This window comes from Larimichthys crocea, chromosome XXIII, assembly GCF_000972845.2.
Source record: "Larimichthys crocea isolate SSNF chromosome XXIII, L_crocea_2.0, whole genome shotgun sequence".
In the NCBI taxonomy this organism is placed as follows: Eukaryota; Metazoa; Chordata; class Actinopteri; family Sciaenidae; genus Larimichthys; species Larimichthys crocea.
The window spans coordinates 12842029-12866921 of NC_040033.1; the positions used below are offsets into that span (position 1 = coordinate 12842029).

Below are 24893 nucleotides of genomic sequence, written 5' to 3' on the forward strand. Positions count from 1 at the left end.
TAGATATGTTGATACATGGCAGGATAACGAGCACAGACTTCATTTGGGCCATTTGGTATAAAAGCTTTCCTGTGACTCACACTCACCGACCAAACAAGCCCCAACACACGTCACTGAACCGGTCTTGTTGATAACTGATTGAATTGTATGTTAAAAGTTTTTTCCTTTCAACAGGCTACATCTGGCTCTCTCCTGTCCGCAGAAAAGCCTTTACAAATGGAGTTGAGCTCCATGACTGAGCAGAAGCCCTCTGGTGCTGGTTTTCCCCTTCCTCCCCCCATGCAGTCCCCCTGGCCAGGAAAATCCACCAGGCATCAGCTCTTTGGGCTCCCTGTGTCTTTTCTGAGCGTGTTTTTAACGCTTTGGGGGTCAGTTATTAACTCGGGAGCATTTCAATTTAATTTACGCACGCAGAGCTGGAAAACAGAGAGCAGGAGTCACTTGAGCAAAAGATATCTTAGTCAGAGAGCCGACTAAGACACTCACTAATGACTGGCTTTGATATTATTTGTATTCATAAATAAAATAATAAATAAAAGCTATTTTGTTGTGTCACCAGGAGTCCAACTAAGACACGTTTTATGAAGTACATTTCAGGAGCAAATTGTGCAAAATACTTCCATATCAGAAAACGCTTAAGCTGCAGTTTAACCCTGTGTGCAGCTGAAGTTAAAAAAAAAAGAAAAAAAAGTTTTATTTGTTTAAATCGCAGGGAGAAACTGTCCAACAAACAAACAACAAAAAAAACTTTAACTTTTGAATGTGATGTGTCCATAAAAAGGAAAATCTGCAGCAGTGTTGTTCCCATCTTCTCTCTCTCTCTGCACGGGCCACCATCCCTCTCTCTGATCCCGTGTCTGTGCAGGGGTATGCCGGGTAAAAACCCAGCAGAGGCAGCGCTGTTTCCCCGCTGTTCCCACCGTCACGTTGAGCCACGATCGCGGTGATGGAGGCTGCGGTGAAATGAGGTGGAAATGTTTACGCATATGTGAGAATGTGAGTTATTTTAAAGTCCAGACGCATAAACTTCGAGGTTGTTTGATGGAGACGACCTCATTAAAGATCCTTTGTATATTCATTTTATAAAGCTATGAGCTCCTGACCTTTGCACTACTTCATTTTAATTCATGGAGATCTCGGATTTTTATTGATTGATTGGAAGTCACAATCAGAGTAACAATGGATGGAGTTTTGAAATTAAGGTTGTAAATAAAATAAAAAATCTTTGGATACAATAAATCGCTCGACATCTGGTGTCAGTACACATTAAATGATGGCCTTTCATGTAACTCAAACTCCATTTAAAGTCTCTTTAAAGTCGGTGCACCTTCACAGCGGTTGAAGCGTGAAAGTGCTTTGAGCTCGTTTCCACAAAAAGGTCAAAATATTATTGCGGAGAAAAGAGACATACAGGAGCAGGGAGAGAAAAGACGAGCTTTTATTGTGCCTTTAATCCAAATTGTTTCTCAGACCAATAACTTGTATAAATTTGGTGTTAAAGAGGAAAAGGCACATGGCCCTCAGCTCAGAGCATGGAGATCACACAGACTTTTCTCCATGTGGAAAGTTTGTTTTACACTTTAAACAGAAGCTCTGCTCTGTTAAATCTTACGGGGGTCACACTCAACTCGGTCAACTCCACGTGGTCTTTGACTTCATGAAAGGAGTAGGCTTTTATTTTGAAATTATGCAATTAAATAGAATATATGTAGCTATAAAAATACAGCGACTGACCACTGAATTCATAGTTTCTTTGGAGTTTTTACAGGCCATCATCTGAGCGCTTACACACGCTGTTCAGTGTGTCCTGCAGTGTGTATTCAGACTCTGTGTGAGGTGCATTGTGCCAGGAAGAGCTGAAAAGTCTTTCTCAGAAATCATTCTTCTCTTGTAGAATTATTTTAACAATTTATTTGAGTTATTCTGATGAATCAGCTTCAACCTGTCCCCTTGTATTTCCATAAATAAGAGCGTTTCTTTCGGCATTATCTTAATTTTAGGTCGCACATTCATCCACAGATGCGCACATAGTCCTGCAGCAGCAGCTTACGCACTCGGGAAAACAAGAAAGAAATAAATATTTAAAAGTGTGTTTGCAATCTGCAACAGTTATGCAAGTTGAGTGTGTTTTATCATTCACACTGTGTTAAAACCCTGCTGTAACACACACACACACACACTAATATTTCACAAACTCCCCCCCAAGTGGCTCCAAAACGTCAACAGATTTGTTTTGTTTATGATATTTTGCACCAAAATATTGTGAGTGACCTTGCGTAAAGGGGCAAATACTTTACAGCTGATAGATTCAACACACACAAAAAAACCGTCCTGACAGCTTTCATCGGTCTCCCTGTATTTAATTGTCTCAAAGATCAATGCAAAGTGCTGACCCTAACGCGGCATGTGTCTGTCAGCATTACGCACAACTTCGTTTTCCAAACATGCAGTCAGCGTCAAATATATTTTTGAGTGCAATAAGCTGAGCTCTTTAGAAAAAATCTTTTTATTATTAGTTTTATTGAAACCAAATTGTGCTCAAGGCTCGTTTTGTTCTTATTCTTTCTATTGTTATTCTATAGAAGTTACAGTCTACTGGTTCCCAATCCGCACTGGAATTTAACCCTGAAACGCCGGCAGCAGTATAATGGCTTGTCTCTGTATGGGCCCCTCCAGGTTCCAGCAGCAGCAGCAGCAGCAGCCGTGCCGGGGCCAGACAGGCTGCCACTCCCGGCTCCCCTTATCAACCTCGGGGCTTTGGCCTGGACCATACACCGCAGAGTCCCATTAATCAGGGAAGCACCACGTCAAACATGGCAGATTGAGCGACGGGCCAGTCTGGTCAAAGCTTCTTAGAAAAGTTGCACGGCTCTGAGCTGAACATAATATTGTGAAAGCTGAATAACCTTTGGGCGAGTTTAGCTAGTTTCAGTGTTGCTACAGGACTAATACCTAATAGATGCTTTTATTGGACACGTTGGCACACATGCTTCCTGCAAACACATGCAAGCTGCAGCATTGTTTGCTTTCTAAGTTGCTCAAACGTCCAGGAGTGTCGTTTGGGCCATGCTTATTGAGGTTTCTCTCCCCTTCTTGTATTAAACCGAGTAGGCTTGCACCACCTCATGTGCAGTGGTTGGAAATGCTGCATGCGTAAATGTCTGCGGTTTGCCTCTTGTTATTATTGCAGGCTCCGCAGGCCTACCACTTCTTCCGTCACACACTCTTTAAATACACCGGGGAAAGGGATTCCCTCACTACTATGAGAGTTTAACCACACTGAAGATAGTGTGTGTGTGTGTGTGTGTGTGTAGCCATCTTTAGGGAATATTTACCATCAGTCATCATTAGTTCTATTGTTAGTTTAAAGTGCTCACAATGTGGATAAGCACTACTGTAGATCTGTTTGGGGTCTATTTCCTTTCAAATCTGACACCTCTTTGCCTCAGGACAAACCTTATCTGGTATTTAATTAAAGACTGGATATGTCTAATTTTCCCTAAACGCCTTTAAACATTTATGAAATTACTCGTGTTACAGAGAAAATTGAAAGGCAAGAGACATTAAATGACAAACTAATTCAAGATATGACGAAGATGAAAAGCAGCTGTGTACCCAAAATAAAAGATAATAAAAAAAAGGGAAAAGGAAACCGCAAAAAAAATAAAATAAAAATCACATCATGTCTTTGTTTTAATATCCCTCTCCTAACGCAAATCCTAGGCCAATTTCTCCATCATTAAATCGGTTTAACCCCCCCTCCAAAACAACACATGATGGTCCAACTGAAAAGAAAGAGAAAGAGTCTGACGATTACACTCAGTCGCGTTTAATGAATGCTTCATAATTAAAAAAAAAAAAAAGAAAAAAGGGAAAGTGCTTCAGAAATCCACCGTTCAAGTTTCCATATCGAGTTGCGTAGTGCCTAGAGATTATTTATATATATTATATATATATATATATGTAATCATCTATATATATATAGATATATATATACTATATATTCACAACAAAGAAGAAAAAAAAATCAATATACAAGAAAAACCCCAGAAAAATTCACAAAAATAAATATTCAGTTTCATATAAAACAACAGTGACTTCAAATTCCATGTCAAAAACCTGACCTCAAGTATTGTATCAAAAAAGCGAAGTAAATGAGTGAATGGGCAGGGCCGGGGGGAGTGGGGGGGAGGAGGAGGAGGGGGGAGGTGGAGAGGGGTGGGTGGGTGTGGGTGTGGGTGTGGAGGAGGAGGGGGGGAGGTGGAGTACACGCAGCTTCTAGCTGCTGCACGATGCAATTGTTTACATTGATAGCGTCACTGTCAGAGAGCTATTTGTCTTAACGGTGGAAAGGCCCTCCCAACAGGCCATTACCACCATCTCCGTCCCTCAGCCGCGCATTGTGAATACTGCGTGAGAATAGGCTGGTGCGTCAGGGGGGCAAACCCGCACTTCTTTGGGCGCAGGCTATTCCTCTTCTTCCTATGCCGTGCAGCCTATGCTTTTGACATGCGGATTAAAGGTTGAAAGCTTCGCTCTTGCAACACAGCAACTCCCCCACCCCACCCTCTCTCTCTCTCTCTCTCTCTCTCTCACACACACACACACACACACATATGCACACACCCCAACCCCACTCAAAAACCCCAAACCCTGTGCACCCCCTCCGTTTTACTGCTAGCCTGCTCATATACCAGCTTGTGTCATGGCTTCAAAAAATAGCCAGTTTACAGGCTGAGAATATAAGTTCAAGTTTGAATTGTCGCCTCAGAAATAAGGCCCATGGTGATTTCTTTTTTTTTTTTTTTTGGGGGGGGGGGGGGCTTCATGGCTGCACAGAGTGGTGGTATAATCACATGGTTAAACATCTACCACATGTATCCACACTGAGTGATTTAGGCAGAGTGAAACTCACTTTTTTTTTTCTTTTTTTTTTTTACAATCACCCATTAAATAGTTTCTACAATCCTCTGAATGAATGCACCCTTTGCTGTGTGCTTGTGAGGGGGCTGACATCATTCACGGGCTTTGGGTTTGTTGTGATCTGGCTCGCCATAAGCTGGGCCTCTCTTTGTCGCAGACAGAAAAGCCTGCCAATTAGCAGAGCGCGTCCTGCACTGCCATTAAAAAACATCTACACGTTTACTTTAAAAACACCTACATAGGTGCAACTCCAACCACTTTGATTTACTTCTGCTTTTTTTAAAAACTGTGTGTACATTTGGAGGAGCTGCTGCTGAATATAGGGGCAAAATAAAACAGGTTCTGGGGGACTACATTCACTGAGCGGCCATATTCAAAGGCTACATTAAAGATGGTGAGAAATTAAGCAATATATTTTTTAAACTGATTGTATTTTGGGTGTCTCAGAGCCAATAACAGGAAATAATGGCGTTGTTTTTTCCCCAGCTCAGATCGAGACAATAGACTTCAACTAAAAAAAAAAAACAGAATAATGAACAACAGTGGCTTCACGGAAATTAGCATATTATTAAATTAATGGAGAACAGAAAATGGCATGTTAGGACACTCACATATGGATGAATCCCAAACATTCAAATAGCAGTCCAATATATGCAGTTTGGCCTTTGTGTCTACATCCAAATTAAACTCATCTTTAGCTGTTTTTTTTTTCTTCTATCTATCAGCATCTCTCAGACATCATTTCACAGGCTAGCCAGAAAACCCTAAAGCTGAAACAAGACCCCCAACAGTATCAAAGTGCAACGCATTTAAGCCCATATCCTGTGCTTTGTCGCATTGTTTCCAGCCAGGGTGCAGCTAGAAGGTGTTCCACGCTGTTTTGGTGCTGTTTGTTTGTGACTCCTGACTCACATCCCACCTATACCCACCCCTGGACTTGGTTGTTATTATCTCTTTTTTAACGTATCCAAACGCACTCTGGCACAATTGTGGTGCGCAGAAGAAATCGGTGTCCAAGTGGACCAGGAGGAGGGGGGGTTGGACTATAGAGGAGGACGTGAATATGAGTCTGTCGTGGGACATAACTATAAGCTATGAAGGTCTGAGTCTTTTTTTTTTTTTTGATTGTCTGTACATAAGGCCTGTGTTGTGTCTGGGGGCCTGCGTCTGTGCACGCTCACACATTTGCAAACCAGGAAATACTCCGCAGGAATAAAAACAAGACTGAAAAACTAGATCACAAGGAGTCCAGAAAGAAAAAAAAAGAAAAAACCCACAACCACCAGGAATAAATTCCTGTCAAATCTAATAAAAGGCTTAACCATGAGTATGTATAGGCAGACATTAATAAACCCAGTTTTGAATAATTCTCTGAAATTGGACGCTTGGACACATGGACCATTGTGGCCAGCCAGGATGACAGAAAGAAAACACAGCTTTGATATATAAAATATACCAAGTGGCACAGAATGGGGAAACCCTGAAACCCTTTTTTTTTTTTTTTTTTTTGTGATTTACAAAGTCAGACTTGCTCTCAGCGCCAGATAGATTAAGAGTAGCTGTGGGCTTTTTTTTTTTTTTTTTAACCCCTTTCCTCTTTCAGACAAAGCACAAACCACTGAAACCCTGGCACCATACAATCCAACAGGTCAAGCATAGAAAAGCGAGAAAACTAATCAGAAAATAAAGTCAAGTAAACACAATATTGAGAACTTAACACGGGCCTATTGCTTAGGACTGATAGCTTATTTATAACAAGTTTTTAAGCATAAATCCACGAGCGGTGTCTCACAGTCCTGTGGGCGTTTTCTGAGGCTCCATAAAGGGGGATCTTACGGGTTTTCCTCGATCAAACTTCAAAACAAAGCGGAATGTGAACCCATTCACAGAAAAAAAAGAGGTGGGGGAAGGAAATTTAATATCAAACAGCGATAAAGTTGCGAGCAATTTGGTGAGCTCACGTTAAGACTTGGGCAGCGATTATGTCGGAGAAGGACACGATGTAGGGGCTTTTGTTTTCTTTCTTTCTTTCTTTCTTTCTTTCTTTCTTTCTTTCTTTCTTTCTTTTTTTTTTTGCTTTAAAAAAAACCCCAGCTCAGTATTTCCTAGTTCTCTGAGCGGGTGGGGGAGGGAGAATCTGGCCGCCTGGCTGCCACTTCCACACGGGGTGGGACGGAGGGGGAGGCCCGGGGCCCCTCAGCGAGTTCAGGGAGTAAGCAGGGCACAAATCCCCGTCGCTGCCAACAACCAGCGACGGCGGGGATGGGAAATTTGCCATCAGGCTGAAAGGCATTTTTGCAGGCGATGCTACAGTGATCGCGTTGCTGCGTTTGCGTCTGCTCGGTAAATCCTCCGTGGATACATCCTCGCAACCCGCGGGACGAGAAGAAGCAGAAGAAGAAGACGAAGAAGAAGAAGAAGAAGAGGTGGAGGAGGAGGAGGAGGAGGAAGAGGCAGCCTTGTTGACCCGGGGCACGTTTTGTTTTGTTTGAGACCTGGAAACTCGTGGTTTCTTATTCCCCAGCACCGGAGCCCTGCAGTTTTTGTTCCTGTGCTCCCCCTCGTCAATACACGGGGTGTCCTGGGTGCTCCAGCATTCCTGAGGACCACAGGGGGACCTGGGGACCCCATCAGGGCTCTTCTCTGTGGCTTTAATCCCGCTGCTGAAAAAGTCCCCTTGTTTGATGGCTCCGCTGGGATATTGGCCATTGCTGCTCTCTGCCTTATCTCCTTTACATTTGAGTACAGTGGCCTGGCTCTGGTATTCATATTCATCACAGCTTTCCTCCACTTTAACTTTCACATTGTGGAGGTTGAAGGGCGGCGTCCTGGCTGTCCTGCCGCTGTCCGAGTGGAGGGCAGCGGCGGTCACAGAGGACTCCTCCGCCTCGGTCTTTATTTTTTTCAGTGGGGTGGGCAGTTTCAGGCTGGCGGCTTTAGCCTCCCTTCTGTCGGCACATTTGGGGAGCGCGTCGTAGTCACACTGCGCGCTCAGTCCCGTTGCGCACTTAGTGGAATGACCCGGTGTCCTGCGTGAGGAGTGAGAGGCCTTATTCCGGTTGGGTCCTGGTGAATAAGGGTCCGGTTCGCCCACAGGGTCAGCCCTGTTTGGATCAGCCTCAAACGCCCTTTCCCTTTTGGACTCAGTGAAAAAGCTCTCCACCACAGAGTTAAATTTTGGTGTCTGTGCAGGTCCCAGGTCCTTTCTACTCTCACTGCATATAAATTCACATTTTTGACGTTTCTCCTGTCTGCTGTCCGCTGTCTGAGAAGAGGAAACATGGCCCAGTGTCCTGTGTTGTCTCTCTTGCTGGTTGTTGTAGTGAAACGTGGGCTGCAGGACCAAAGGTGCTTTACTAGTGTTGAGAGTTTTGGGGAGAGAACCGACCCGGGCCCGTCTGAACCGAATGCTCTGGACCGAAACACGGCTAGAAACGGAGCTTGAGTCGGACTGAGAGGAGCTCTCCTCCTCGTCTGAGCTGACCTCTGAACTCTCTGACTGCGTGTCATCTTCGTCCTCGCCCTCCTCTTCCTCCTCCGAGCTGCCAGAGTTGCTGGTGGTAGAGAAACCGGACCCAAAATCTGAATCCGGATAAGCTCGGTCTGAGTAGGTGCTGGACTCGGTGTCGCTGCTGTAACTCTCTGGGAAAGTCGGCTCGTGGTGGTGGTGATGATGATGGTGGTGGTGCTGGTGGTGGTGATGATGGTGAGGTCTTGGGTCAAGATAGAAATCCGGACCGAGGTGGAAAGCACCAAAAGACGTCCCGTGACTGCTGGATGATTTGGGTTGGACTAGCAGCACTGGTGGTACGTGGTGGTGCGCGTGTCTGCTCCTGCTCCACGAGTGCCTCGCGCTGTCCCTGCCGCCGCCCCCCTCGCGCCTCCTCTTCCTTTTGTGAAGTAGGTCGCCGGCTGAGCGCGAGAGCCTGGACTGAGCAGCTATGGCGGACTGAAGCACCAGCGGCTGCCGGCTCACCGCGCTCCGGAAAAACGAGTGCCTTTGGCTCAAAGTAACACGGTTCCCTGTGATTTTAGCTGTTTCATAGTTTTTAAAGTGTTTGTGACTGGACTTAGTCACCGAACGGTGTTCCCGTCCGTGGGTTTTGTGGTAAAATTGAGGTAGTTTGGAGTCGGTAAGGCAAGGAGTCAGCTCTCGTCTCCTGCCCGTTTTATTATGAAGTGTGAGAGTCTCCGGGACACCGTGCAAACTAAACCAAACTTTTTCCTTCCACAGCTCTGCGTCCGCACTGAGGAGCCCCGGGGACGCATCCTCATCCCCGGGGGAACACACCGCTTTCGCTTTCCTTTTGTTGGACTTCAACACCCGCTCCGTCTTGCAGGAGATATACAGAGCCTCCACGTCCTCCCGCGATATGAGAGTGCATTTAGCGGCATGGAAAGCTATAGAGTTTATTGCTTTGAGCTTCCGCAGCTCCTCCAGGTCGCAGTGGTGCTTCTTCACCTTCAGGTGATCCATGCGCTTGTGCACCGTGGTCCGAGGGATGTTCTTCAGCAGGTCGGTGAAGACCTGAGACAAAGCAAACATTTGCTTGCCTTTGATGAGCAGGTATCCCAGTCTCACTCCTTGCATTTCCTCAAAGCCACACTCCAGGTCTCCCATGTTTTATGTATTCGCTCCAATGTATTAATCCATGTAGTCACTCTGAGTATCTTATGGATTTACCAGTAAATGGCATGGGGTCGCCAGCACAAGGCATCCTGCTCATACCTTTAATCCATCCACACTACTGCTGCGTCATGCAAACTTTGACATGCGGAGTTAAATGGAGCTGCCGGTGTCTAATGGGTTGAATGAGCCGACAGCATCCACTCGTCGCCTCTTGCCCGGGTCCGGCATGGTGGAGGAATGCGACGGATGCGTCCACCAAGCCGGGGCTGCTGCTACCTGCCTCTGCCGGCTCCACTCCCCTCTGGACGGCAGCAGGACGAGGGGTAGGTGTACACCACTGCCTCAGCCAGAGGGATAAAATAGCGAGAAGAGAGAGAGAGAGAGAGAGAGAGAGAGAGGGGGAGAGAGAGAGAGAGAGAGAGAGGGAGAGGGAGTTGTGAGGGTGGAGGGGAGGGAGGAAAGAGAGAGAGAGAGGGAGTCCGAGACAGAGAGAAACAGAATAAGAGCTAAAATGCAGCTGCTATTCTGGCTGCTGGTTGAGCCACAAATAAAATGACAGAGAGGGGAGGTGCGCCAGTCTGGAGACACCTTCATCAATTAATGCCCTGAGAGTCGACGCCCATTGGACGCCGCTGACAGGTGATGCAATAAAAATGGATATTCCATCCCCACCCCCCTCCCACACCCTCCCATTACAATAGTTTACAATTGTGCCCGCAGACTTCGCTTTTTTTTTTTTTTTTTGAGTAAATAATGCAGTTATGACAAGTTCATATTTCAATAGCTGAATAAAAAAAGCTGCTGGAAAATTTAGCCCAGTTCACTGTGCGGGTACAAGCAGAATAGGTAGCCTGAGCCTGCAAAGTGTCATGATAAGACTGGAATGTATAGTGCTGTTCCCTTTTCGGTCCACATCAAAACGCATGCGGTTAGTATTCCTATATGCAATCGATTGTGTGCTGGTAAAATGACTCCACACGCCGGCTATTTCAGACGGTCTGATGTGTGTTAACGCGGCGCAGCTTTTACACAAAGACATTTGCCTTTTTACACTTGGAGAGCTGCTTTTCCACGTTTAGGCTGCTGCCCTGACCAAGGCTCAACTGATCTGCTTTTGTTGGCTCTTGCTTTTCCTCCATATGATTTTTTTCCTCGTGGTTGACTATAGACTGACCTACTTATTCTACAATATTTGCTCAGGACTGCGTAGGCCTATATCCATTTGTCTGGCTATACATTAATAAATCCATGGGCATTTCCAATGTTTTTTTGTTTGTTTGTTTGTTTTTTTATACCTTTTCCCTTTGCAGTGTGTGTGTGTGTGTGTGTGTGTGTGTGTGTGTGTGACAGAGAGGGGGGGGCGTGTGTGTGTGTCTGTGTGTCTGTGTATATATATATATGTGTGTGTGTGTGTGTGTGTGTGTGTGTGTATAATAATTTGACACGTGCTGCAAAGCATGGTGTAGAACTGTTCAGATTTTATTCAGCCTTGTTTTGCGCCTGCAATTGTGACATCTCCAGATAAAAACATATACACACCGTCAAACTTTAAAAATTCTATTCCTGTGAATTTAGTGGAGTTCGTGTTAAACCGGTTAAACCCTGTTAAATTGTAGCCTACTTTTCACCCTGGTAAAACAACGTGAACAGTGATTGGACAGACTAAAAGTGCAGAGTCAGGGTTGGTTTTCCCACAAGGTTTTCCAGACAATGTAGGTTAAAGCTGCAGCCACTTAAATAATCCAATTAAGAGCTCCAGTTAAAAACATTTTCACGGAACATCTTCGAGCATCAATTATAGAATATATCTAATATACTGCAACAATATAAATACAATTAAAATGTATGTTAATAATATTTTAAACACGTCACTATCAACAAGTAGCTTTTTATAATAGGGAGAATAAAATGCTGCTGTGGGATTATTGAACACGTTGTTGGGCTCGATATTTAATTTCTTGGAATTCTTTGTGCGTCTGGTGTCACGCGTAATACTTTGTGCACATTTTCACATTGTGCCTACGCGGATGTGCACACCGTAAACATCTATATGAACAGAAACACACATCGCTACTTTCCGCAGAGCACGCACAAGAGCGTGTGCGCACGCAGGCGCTTACAAAGAAAGACACCCAATCTGAAAGACGCGCACGCACACGCACACATACACACCGATGCGCACAGGCTACATAGAAAGCAGAGGCTGAAGCACCACCCACTACGCTGTCCAAATAATGTGACTGTGTAGTATATTATAAAGGCTAATTGTTTGAATTACCGGTAGGCCTACAGAAGGTTGTTTGGACTCGCTATTGTGTTTCGCCCCTGAGCCATATTTTTCAACGCTCCCTGCGTTATGTTCCGTCTTTGTTATCCATAAAACACGTGAATCCCTTGTGGCCCCTTCCTCACGGGCAGCGCTGTGCCGCGATGGGGCCAAACCAAGACTGGGCATGCTCTACATCTCCACAATGTTAAGCCTATCTACTTATTTACAGACCATTCACTGTATGCTGAATAGCACCGATGTTACCTCGGTGTTACATCAAACAGCGTGCTGGCTTGTGTTGTTATTATAATTATTTGTTAAACCTCTGACTATGGTTGGATCATAATCTCTAACGTTGTGGACAAGATCTTGCAAACCGTGCCAGATAAGGAAAACTGTGTGAATTTGATTTAATGGAAAAATTAATTAATCATCAGGGATATATATATTTATATAGGCTATATATCCACACACTATATGCAGTAGGCTACCTGTAGCCACCACACACACACGTGGCTGCGCACGTATCAGGGTTGTAGTATTGCACCTTGAAATGTCAGCCTGTCCATAGGGGCTGTGCATTGTTTTGGCCCTATATTATATACCTCTTTTTTATAGGGTTAAGTCTTTTGCTTCTAATTTTAGAGCTTACATTACAGCGCATCAGCGTATTGTGGCACAGAATCATAGAGATAATTAAAAGTTATAATTATAGCAGCCTCTAGTGTGAAAATCTCCTTCTGCTTATGAAGTAGGTTATATTTTATACTCGATAAACTGCAGAAGGCTGTAATGCATCGCATAAGTTGCTTGTGGACATGAGGGGTTGGGCTCAGGGCTTGCAGTTGAAACACACCATGAGAGATCACTGTGCGTGTGTTGGTGCGTCTCTGTGCAACTAGGCCGATCAGCGAATTTACTGTATGTATAAGACAATCAGTTAACTCCACTTTAACCCCCATGCAGCCACGGGTCATCTGACCTGCATTCTCGTCTTTTAAACACAACCAATGACTTTGCGCGTTGAGCTGTTCTCGCTGTGTTTACAGCAAAACTCGATTTTCACGTGCTGATTCTGTATGACAGCATTAATACATGGAGCATGCGGGGTTGCACGGATGCAGCAGAGTGAAGTGAGAGGAGGGGCAGCTTGTTGAGGTCCGGATCCCCGGGGGAATAACTCAGATCCCTGAGCCACGGTGCACCGTGCCGGGCCTGGGAGAAACAGACAAGTCAAAACTTGGTTCATCTCACGTCCTGACCACTGGGTCTGTTACTTTCAGGAAGCGGTGCTTTTAGTTTGACACAACACGCGTTTATTCCCTTTCTCCTATCAGACAGTATAGCTACGGATTCTCACTGTGAATGTAGACGATTTACAACAACTAACTAATCACTCCCAAACACACACACACACACACACACACACACACACACACACACACGGTTAATTTGCGTGACACACAGGAACTTAATGATGATCTAAAGACCAGACAGCAATAGTTTGTTACAATTGTTAAATATCCAAAACAAATATTACAAATATATTAAACAATTCTCAGAACATGGCAAACTTTATAAAAGGAACAAATTAAAAACCTACTTAAAAAAAATAAATATTTTTTATTTTTATTTTTAAAGTTGCGTATCTGTTTGAATTTGCCAAAACATCATACATTGCTGCTGTAGACGTGTAAGTGCCCCATGCTGACTCCATGATAATTGTTTTTGAATTACAGCTCTCAGCGTATCCTAAGGTCTGATTTAAGGGCAATCTAAAACAATAATATGATATTGTAATAATATATATATACATATTCGAGTATTTCCAATTAAGCACATTGACTCTTTGTTATGCAGATTTGTGATGCACCAGATGCCACAGGGCACTTATTCCACCCTCTCCTGTGCCTGAATGTCGGCCGGGACCGCAGGGGAGGAGACGAGACAGAGTGGCCGAGAGAGAGACCTCAAGCACGGTGGAGGCTTCTTACAACAGCCCGCTGTGTGCTGGTGATAGAGGGGAAATGCCTCAGATTGGACTACTGTCTGGAGTTACAGCAGTGGAAAGGAAGCACCAAAACTGACTTTAATTAATCTGTAGGAACAACATTCATGACAGAGGGTGAGAATGATCTGAAAGTGAAACATAAATACATAAAACGTCTATTTTTAATTTAAAGTATAAATGGTGGATGATCGCTTCGTAGCGACTCCAGACTGCTGTTTTTACCTATAGCCTACTTTTATTTTCCACTACTTCACTGGGGAAGACCGGCTTAATGGGGGAGATAGACGGATTACGGTAAGGACACTGCACACACACACACACATGCACATGCACATACGCACATGACCAGTGAACGCACATGACCAGTGCTCCATAGTATCGTGCAGTAAAACCCACATTTCAACAGGAGTGAAATTGTTTGAAACTTGAATGCACCATTTATGGAACATAAATATAAATGGACATAGCTGACTTCAATTTAACAGGCTTGCAAAATATGAAGAAAGTACACGCACACACACACACACACACACACGCCATACAATCGATGTGGAAACCAGTTCTTTGAACTGCTTCATCTGGTGATTTTCATACATTTTTATAAGCTGACTGGCCATAAAAAAATCTCTCTCTCTCTTTTTTTTTTGTAACACTCATCAAACTAAACGTGTTGCTCCTGCAGCACAAAGTCATTTGTTTTGCATTGAGTTTTATGGAGACACTTGGTCAAGGAGGCGCAGGCACTTGTAAGAGCATAGACTTTTTATGACACAAACCCACTGCCCCATGCCAAAACAATGAATTCCTCTCCACCCCCCAACCACCCCGGGAGAATGTGATTTTACATGCAATCCGAGCCTGAAGTGTGTGCGGACAGTGGTGGGGGGAGGGCTCTCTTCACCTTTCACCCCGCCGTGTTGGGACTATTTTTTCCTGGGCCCCTGCGTGCTACTCGTCTACCAGAGAGAGGACACCATGGATAAATACTGATGGGTCTGAATGTGGTGTGGCCAGGAAATAAACATTATGGCTCAGGAGCGTTTGGGTTAATTTTGCTATTCAGGTCATTTCACTTTGAAACTTATTTTACATATCAGGAATCAGGAACTCAGTAGCAGATGAGAAACTGATATTTATTTGATTTTTATTTGATATCCGAGGACTATGAAAACAAATAATTGGTTAGTTTGCTGTAGTAATTTGAGAGAAAGTTAAAGTTCCTCCAAAATAACCCCAAAACATTATCTTATGTGGACAAAAAAAAATCATGACATAGATATGATTGAGATGTTCATTACAGCCAATACAACAAATATTACATTTACCATAAACTGCCATAAAAAAAATGTTGATACTATAGAGCAAATACCACTATACTGTGTATCTATAAAGTCTGGTATATAGCCTATAATTACTGCCTAAATTAATATCAGGCTTCATTAAATTTAATGATGCACTTACTGGTATTGCTGCAGGTGAATAATCTTAACTAAAACTTACTGTTTAAGCGGTGATCATGCAACACAGCGATGGACTGAAGGGATGAAGAACTTGTGCATGTGTGTGCCGCTCGCTCACCGCTTTGTCTGCAAAACACTGTTTTCATTGTTTCTATTTAACTAGGCTTAAAGAATAACAGTTGCGCTAAATTTATATGCTAGGCCACATTGTGTAGAAGCTGATCAAATACACCCCACAACACACAATTTCCCCGAACTCAACGTAAACAGTGTTAGGCTGTTTATTTTGTTTAGCGAGGTCTACAGGTCAAAGATTGGACATGACACCCATTAAAAAAAACCTACTGCTCATTAATAAATTGATCTGAGAGCAAGCACATGGCATCTGTTTGAGAACACAAATGCTTCAGAATAAAGGTCCTATACTTGCTGTCAGTAGTCATTTGTTGAAGCTTATGAGCTCAGTCTGTGAAAACATTCCTCTCACACTGCTTTAGTTTTCTGCGGAGTTCCCCTGCAATGCACACACACACACACAGACACACACACCCACACACACGTATGTTTGGGATGCAATGTTTAAGGATAAAATTCAGAGTTTATTACTCGTGATTTTTCTAACAAACATTCCTTGCTCCTGGGTCTTTCTAAGAATTTGTAAATGTCAGGAAAACGCAAGTTAAATGGAGTTAGGTGGCCAATCTATAAAGTGCAGTAACCATTACATAAACTGGCAGAACTAACTGGCAGGCAGTTAAGTATGTCCAACATTTGTGTAAACAATGCCTCAACACAATGCCATTTCAGATGCAGCATACATTCAAGTCTGTGGGTGTGGGGGCTGCTTTTCCCACTGTTGCCTTTCCTCCCTGCGCATTTTACACGTTCCCTATTCTGCACAGTGAGACCACAAAACTTCACTCAGCCTATGCAAACACGCCGAGGCCCCTATCATGACAGCCCTCTGACTTTTTAAATCTCAAGTGCTGTGAAGTCACCCTGCAGACAATTAAATGTAGGCCAAAAGAGACAAGAACAAGAGGAGATGTGAATGAGCATACTGCAGGGAAGCCAATGAAGCTCTATTATTTCCAAAACTTGTTTTTATATAGGTCTCTTGAACGCTTGCAAGCTGCAAAATCAATGACACAGAAAATACCGCAATCAAATGTTTTTCAAGGATGTTTATTTCTGCTGTGTCTTACCCACCTTGACTATATTGTGCAAGTAAAATAGGCACAATTTTGAAACCCCAGACACATTTACATTGTGGAAAATTTGTGCCTTTAGTGTTTTAAATTTTAAATATATCTTTATCATTATACTATGTATCTTTTCTGTGTCCAGAGAATACCGTTGAGACAAGACAGCTAAAATTCAAGGACTGTCGCAGAAACTCTGTTGCATTGCATTCAGAGATGCTCAAACAAATACCAACCTGATGACGTACAGTGTGAACAACAAAGCTGTAACATACTAAAAGGACTGCCTGGTTATAATCACAGAATACCTGAAATTATATAAAAGCTCTGAGTGCTGTATGTACTTTGAGGTCACCAGCAGTGGTCGGAAGCAGACAGTGTCGCTGCAATTTTCTGTCTCAGAGGCAGCTCTTCTCTGACAACCTAAGGAACATTATACATGATTTGAGCAGACTTTGACTTAATCAAGTGCAAGTTGTAAAAATCATTTGCCATTTTCAGTGTTTCAGTAGCTATACGGGCCCCTCCACAACCGCTGCCCCCTCCTTCGCCTCCCTTTGTTCTCTCCAGCTCTAATAGGTTTTCCCCTGCCACACACAATTCACTTTTTTTTCCCCTTTTTCCCCAGCTCCCCATCCCTCCCACACCCCCTTTTAGTGCAGTGCCCAGTGTCGACTGGAGCATTTGAGCAATTTGAAATTAAAGCAAACAATGGGCAGGCACTCCCAGGGACCTCTCGCTCACCATATTACACGGAGGACGCTCGTGTGCTCTTGCGCATTATTGGCAAGTCATTACGTTTCTCTGGAAACCAAGAGCGGGAGCTCGCTCAGAGGAATCGGTGATGCAAGCAGCAGCTGAGTGCTTGGAGTAGCGTGTGTGTGTGTGTGTGTGTGTGTGTGTGTGTGTGTGTGTGTTCTGAAGCATCCTTAGCAACAGCATGGGGATGCTGTCAAAACAAAACTGTATATTGACAGGTCTGATCTGCAGCCTGATGTAGGATTTCTCAAAGCCCATTTCCTATTTTTTTGAAAGATAAAAAAGGTATTCATCTTTACAATGACATGCTTTTCAAATGTCTGTCTCAAGTCTGCTGGCTCTACCCTATAGCTTTTCTATTCATTATCATATTGAAATGGTGTGAAAAACATAAAATTACTGCACAAATTACTTGAAAATGAAACATTTCAACCCAAGCAGGTGATTTTCGAGAGGTGTATGTATACATATAAACCATGATTCAAATATATGACACATTGACTATAATTTTGTTGGGAAAAAACAGAGAATAAATAAATATAAAATATACCAACACCTGTAGTTGACATTGACAGTAAAGCTGTAAAAGGCTGTTGTTTTGAATAAGTTTAGCAAGATACAATAATAATAATTAAAAAAATGGTATGCATGTGTGAATGTGTACAAATATAAATGGCATATGGAAAATATTCTAACCTACAGCTTGAAAATTAATTAACCCTATAGCATAATTACACATATGCACAGTCTGCCAATAGAGAAGTAGTAAAGTGAAAATTAAAAAACAGCAACTTTCCAGAAATGTGTGTACAGCCAACTTGAAGCAGCTAAACCATAAAAAAGGTTTTCTGTAGATGTGAACACACACATTTATCCAGGAGTTCAACTAATGATTATTTCCATTATTGTTTATTAAGCCAATTAGTTGTTTAGTCTATAAAATCAGTTAAATGCAGTGAAAGCCCTTGTTTTATTTTAATATTTTAATAAAATATCAAAAAATAAAATTCCTATTAAAAGTTCCCTGAAGTTTCCAAGTCGATGGACTTGATGTTGCTTGTTTAGTCCAAATTCCAGAGATGAAAATAAAGCAGAGCAAAGAGACAAATCCTCACACAAGCCTAGTTTGTTTGTATCTTGCCTAGAAAATAAATGATTAATCAACTATCAAAACTTGTTGTGAAATTATAGTTGAGTCGATTAATGGGTGAACAGACTGATCGCTTCAACTCTGTTATGTAAACAAAATAATCAAACATGGGTCCTCACACAGAAAAGTAAGGCCTCTGATTTTTTTTTTAATCTGGACCAGCAAACATTCAGATTCCTCTGAATGCAGCTGTGCATCCATGCATTACAAACTCAACAGTCTTTTGCTGTGCACACACATGGTTCAACACTCACATTGTGCTTATACAGCAGCTTATAGTCAGACCTTGGGAAGGTCTTTGTCACGGCACGGACGCCACATCGTTGCCTACCTCCATGTTGACAGTGACTCGAGTAAAGTTGCTTACAAAACTTTCAAACCAACCTCGGCCATGTGGAGCCAAAATGGACCGCTGCTCTCGGGGATCCAATCACATCACGTCTGGTACTTCCTTGTCAGGAGGGCACACACGCACACACACACATACACACATACATACACACGCGCCTTTGCGTCATTACGCATTTCCTGTTCTCTACGCACTAACCCCCCCCTTCACCCCCTCTTCTCCTCACCGTCGCGCCGTGAAGTGGATGTTTTGGTGGAAAAAAAAATACGAGCTCGGAGAAAAAAGGGACGTAAACACGTTTAAAAACATGACATCTCGATCGAGTGGGACCTAAAGCGGCGTAGCTGGGGGAAAGAGGGGGCGTCTTCAGGCGGAGGTTTTTTTGTTTTGTTATCGTGTGCGTCGTATTTCTTCCGCATGTCCGCTTTCTTCGTAGATGGTCTCCGGCGAGTGTTGTCTGGCGGCGGACGACGAGTTCTCGACGTGTAATATGAAGGAGATGATCGGAGGTTGCTGTGTTTGTTCCGACGAGCGAGGCTGGGCGGAGAACCCGCTGGTCTACTGCGACGGGCACGGCTGCAATGTGGCCGTGCACCAAGGTAAGCAGCGGCTAGCTCGGCTCGGCTAGCCTGTTAGCCTGTTAGGCTAGTTAGCGTTGTCTTGTTGCAAGGTTATGGAGCCTCCTCCTCCTCCTCCTCCTCCTCCTCCTCCTGCTCCACCACCTCCTACCGCCTGTCCTCACCAAGGCCAGGCTGAGGTCAGGCTCAACTCATGCAAGCAAAGGGGCGCAAAGACGCTTGTACGCACTGTTTTAATCTAAAAGCTGCTTTATGGACACGTTTCTAACGAGCGAGTCGTGCTAATGTTTTATATCCCCTGTCAGAAGCTGTCAAGTAGGTCACAGAGGAGGAGGAGGAGGAGGGATACTTTAAAATGCGTGATGCGCCTCGCTGACACTAGTCCGGGGTGTTAGGACATGCAGGGGGACTCTGATTACACTGATTTGTGTGTTTTGAGTCCAATATTTGGCACCAGTCATGCTTTGCTGCTTGAATGTTAGCCTCTTGCACAGTGACAGTTTAGGTGCTCACCCGGGATGACTCAGATGATGACGTCCAGTGTTTACAAACTTAACAGCTGGCCATGTGTCCCATTTGGCCAACACAGTGGAGGAGACAGTGGGAAAGTATTTGAAATGCCAGAGACCCACGCAGATGCTCCTCGGTGTGTTTGTACTCGAAACAGGAGTTTGTTTGTAACAACTTGGATTGTTAATAAATAGAGTTACATCAAGTGTTTCTCTTTGCTGATTTAAAGTAGCATAAACAAACCCTGGGTAGTAGTAGTTATGAGATTACTTAGTGTTTTATTATCAGGGACGCAATTGGTCCAAAGCTTTTAGTATTTAATAAGTCATATTAAGGTTGCGTTATATTATCTCTGCAGAAATTGCAATTGAGATTAAGCTCATACAGAAACTAGAGAGAGAGTTAGACAGGACTGTTACTTCAAAGCATCATATACCATATTCCTTTTATAGAAAGATCTGTGCGTAATAAAAGTTTTAGTGAATATTGAAAGCTGTGATGCGGTGCGGTATGTTTTCAGACCACAGATAAAACGCACATCAAAACACGGACCTGCTGTTAAACATCCAGTCTCTTTCCCGAATGTGGTCTAGTTATGGAGAAAATTGTATACTTTACTTAATGTATAATGCCTTGCAGAGAGCTGCATATTGATGTAAGGGCCCGGGCCACATGGCTTGAAAGCCACATCTTCCTCTGCTAGTGAATTATTGGTAACAGACAAGCTGTACTTGTCATGCGTTACCATGTCCAGATCTACCGCTAAAACCACAGTTATGACAGCTTAATTTTAAATCAGAGCATGTTTGCTGGATGAAATTGAATTAAATAACCATTAACTGACATCAATTGAATGGAGAATGTTTTAATTGTCAGATCACTGACATCAGTTTGATCCATAGTAGTGATGCATCTAAAAAAAGAGCCTGTTAATAATTTATATCAAAGGAAAAAATGAGTGCTTCAGTGAGACTGGGACTTCAAAGTATGTACCTATAATATAATACACACTATACACTAATGTAATTTTGGAAGATAGACGCTAAATAGTATATTATGTAATGTTATGTGCACATAAGAAACAATGTAATATAAAATGTCAGTTTTATTTTTTCTGTTTTCCATTACAAGTTGTACGGTGGGACAAAAGTATCCAAAAGTGACACAGTCAAACAATGTTTTTATTCTAAATCATGGCATTGACAAGTATACTTGTAACTTTGTAACTTTTCTTACATGAATGTACGTACCACACAAGTCAGGTCAAGTCAAGTGAAGTGGGGTTTATTGTCTTTACAACCATATACACAGTGCACAGTGAAACGAGACAGTGTTTCACTAAAGAAGAAACAACATGCAGACAGCGATTTATATATGTATGTACATATGTTACATATGGATATATACGGTATGAATATATTGGGTGTATAATGTAGAGAGGGAGTTACAGATGCAAGCACAATCTCAAACGTTTGTTGAGTTGTTGTTTGTGATAAATAAAAACATGTCTCCTGTGTGTTTGAGCGCTCTTCTGAATCTTGGAGAACTCCGAAAATAACAACAAAGCGCTGCCACCCTCTATGTAGGATGGGTTAGTGTGGCAACAAATAAGAATTGCAAGTGATTAGATCATCCTAACCCTACTGGTACTTGATGTCTCTAAGGTTGGTCACCAGTTTCTTCATTTGAACTCGTTAACCTTTGTGTGTTTAGTTCTCAGAAATCTGGATTATATCTGTTTATTTTGTTGGATTATAGACTCCGGTCTGATCAGACCTAATCTGAAAATGTGTAGAGGTAGGGTAGAATAGGCTATTTAGGGCAGTGCTGCCACATTTAGGGTAGCACCACCTGTACTGCAACTTTAAGTCTGAGTCATGTAAGCATCATATAACTCAAAGTGAAAGAACTAAGTGTGTTTTTGAAGTTGACATCCATCTTGTAAATCACATTGTTTGCTTACACAGTGTTGAAATATTGAGAAGTGATAGAACTTTGTAGGTAAAGCGACATCGACAGCAACTCCTCGTGGCCTTGTGTCCCTGTTCGTGCAGCATCAACATAGCACTGAGTCTGCCTGTCATTATGAATGTTTTTATGTCATGTCCACCCTAAAGCGCAGCTATTTCTGCAGCTGACAACTGTTCCTTAAATAAATGTGCAGAGGAGGTCAGGTAAAGCTTGCACCCCCTTTTATGTGTGGTGCAACAAGCGTGGCAATATAAACATAAAGCAAACCATTTTTACAGATGACTGTGTGTTGACATTAACAATGCATTACCAGTGGTTCTGCCATGGTCCCTGAGGCTTAAAATATTTTGTCGATCTGGCAAACTGTGTCAGCTGTCAGTAGCGTGATATGAAAACAACGGCAGTGTGTTCAGGAGCCTGTCAGATCAAAACACTGTTCAGTTCTTCATTCAAACCAGTGTAGTTTGCCTTCTGGCACGGGTTAAAAAAAAATAAATAGTTGGACGTGGAGATGGTGTCGTATTTGTAAAGACTTGGCAGGTTTGATGTGGTTTCATTATCCCTGTGTTAATGAATGTAGTCCTTTGCTGTGGTTGTGAAGACTCACTTTCATGCCCCCCCCTCCTTCTCTCTTCAGCCTGCTATGGCATCGTGCAGGTGCCCACTGGTCCTTGGTTCTGCAGAAAATGTGAATCTCAGGAGAGAGCAGCCCGCGTGGTGAGTTACATGAACCAACTATCCATTCATCATTTATGCGTGAACTCCTGAAATAACTGGACTGTCTGGAAAATATGGTGGACCTCATGCTAATCCAGCGCCATGATTTATAAATGCAGTAAGAAAATAGTGCCAGTTGAGTTCTTGTATCACCAGTGTGGCTTGGAACAAACCGGTTAAAATAACACAATTCATGTTAAATTTCCCGCTGTTGGTCGGCCTCTTCAGCAGCGGTTATTACCATTCAAGGAAGCAGTAACACTTAATTTTTAGTCAAATAATTCTTTTGACTTGCTGCTGAGCGTGAGTTGTCCGCCGATTCTGAATATTTCAGTTGTTATGTGAGGAAACAAAAAGCAAGGAAGAGGGATTGTTGTTCAAGACAGCTTGTAATTCCCAGTATTTGTTTGCAGCCTACACAGCTGTGCTTTAATGGCAACAGAAAACACTAACATTGGTTTGCAGTTTAATTTAAAATGCTTGGTAAAAGAAACTCTTAAATCTCTAAATGTGCTGTTGATGTGTGAAAATAACACACATCCACTTTGGTGTCTTTGTAGCTCTGTTTTGCTTGTGTTTATTATTGAAGATATAAAATAATAACAGATTATGATGCGATTACAGCAGTAGATAATAAACAGTGAATGTTGGCATATTTCCCAGCCTTACTGTATGACATACTGGACATATGTGGTTTACCGCAGTGTAACAGTTCAGGAAGCTTCTGTTACAGAACACCAAGTTTGCTCTCTGGGGCCGTCCTTTCACTTTTTGAAAGCAAGCAACCTAAGAAGGAATTGTATTGTACTATATTTCGCCATCAGAGAGCATTTTTCCATTATTGTGTCTTGAAAACTTTGCTTTTGTTGCTTAACCCACTATGTTTATCGTTTCATCTCCAATACAGTTCGGCAGAAGCTTTGTAACTTTCACACTTTGACATTGTAACTAGAGAAATCATATTAGAGGACTACACAGACTCGCCTGCTACTTCCACTTTTCGTGGAGCAACTGACATGCACCAGCAGGATTTTTTGTGCCACGTACTATCTCCTGCTTTCCTTTGACCTTAGCATCCCTGTCAGCCTGCAGTCTGTACCAGTTCTCGTCATATTTAACCAAATGTTTTTTAATCCAGACTGAAACATTTTAAAAGATTATCATAAATGCTGTTTGAGTGTTGCTAGTTTGCTCACCATATGGCGTGCAAACATCATGCTATCTAGTCTACGTGAGCACATGAAAATGTTGCTGGCCAGGCTGGACCATGGGCCTGGAAAACACCACATTTGTAATGATTGCTGCAAGACCTATGGACTGACCTGCTCCCCACAGATCTCTGAATCATGTCACGCAGGGCTGAACTGAATTGGGCTAAAGAGCTTCCATATTTTTTACGTGTTCTTTTTTGTAAAACTTGGTGCAAAAAAAAAAAAAAGGCCACAAACTGGTATGGCTTGTTGAGTTTAAACTTAATATGACCTCGGCAAACTTCTGAGGACCTGTCGAGATTTTGTCAGGGTAAGATTTACTTACTTAGTTGTTGATACAGGTGCTAGGAATGATCTCCATACTTGCTAGATTCATGTGTGTGCACAGGGCAAAGTTTCTCCAGCAGAAATTTAGCAGGATAACAAGGTTTCCCTCTAACCTTTGAACCTGATTTCTTCTTTTTAAATGGCATTTAAGAATAAATTTAAGGAAGAAATCGACAATACAACGTTATTGAAGTACATGTAAATGCAAAACTGTTTAGCAGGGTGTGTCTTTGCATGGAGGCTGATGGTTAAAGTGCTAAACAGCCAAACGTTTGTCCAGCATTTCAGCCTGTACAACTGCCAAATACAAAATATAGGTGAGGCGTTCCTTTAAAGATAATGAAAATATACTCATGCAAGTGTATGTAAAAGGAGATAGTAATTATATGAATGTATTCATAAAATATTACACTGAGTGTTCAAAGTTATCAGGCTACTATAACTGGGACAAAGTTCATTCATGGAAATGACAAATCGGTGCAATAAAGTAACTTCCTGAAAATGGAAGAGAGATGATGAGATAGTCAGCGAGTGCTCAGGTCAGATAGAGTCCATATAGAAACTATATTATACACCAATAAAGGAAGAGAGAGTCTTTCTGTCCTGTCACAGATCACACACACTGTGCTCTTTATCTTAACCTAAGGCTTTAAGATGATCAACATTACCTCATTTGTGATTTGAGGAAGAGCGCAGTTGTCAGGATCAGAGCCGCAGCAACAATTGCACGAGGACACACACACACACACACGTGCAAAACAACCTTTGGTGATAGATAGTGAGCGTTCGCTCGGAGAGCTTCTGGCCTTGTGCCCCAGTCAGGGCC

At 42.8% G+C, this 24893-nt stretch overlaps 2 protein-coding genes across 6 annotated transcripts in view; one reads left to right on the forward strand and one right to left on the reverse strand.

Annotated features, from left to right (window-relative positions):
* Window positions 1-6030: 6030 nt before the first annotated feature.
* Window positions 6031-10279, reverse strand: skida1 (SKI/DACH domain containing 1). Its single transcript, XM_010735163.3, has one exon. It carries the CDS (start codon window positions 9542-9544, stop codon window positions 7019-7021), a length of 2526 nt encoding a protein of 841 aa, XP_010733465.2. The 5' UTR covers window positions 9545-10279; the 3' UTR covers window positions 6031-7018.
* Window positions 10280-18913: 8634 nt separating this feature from the next.
* The window catches only part of mllt10 (MLLT10 histone lysine methyltransferase DOT1L cofactor), a 39347-nt gene continuing 33367 nt past the window's right edge, over window positions 18914-24893 (forward strand). For 3 of the 5 annotated variants that reach the window (XM_027274052.1, XM_019268482.2, XM_027274053.1), the window contains exons 1-2: window positions 19190-19352; window positions 22450-22529. In XM_027274052.1, coding sequence (XP_027129853.1) covers window positions 19190-19352; window positions 22450-22529 — 243 coding nt within the window. Of the gene's footprint in view, window positions 19353-22449; window positions 22530-24893 lie in introns of all 5 variants that reach the window. The other 2 variants (XM_027274051.1, XM_027274054.1) reach the window with 2 other exon arrangements.

Excerpts from the sequence above, each read along its gene's own strand:
- skida1 (XM_010735163.3), bottom strand. The coding sequence starts at position 9,544 with ATGGGAGACCTGGAGTGTGGCTTTGAGGAAATGCAAGGAGTGAGACTG.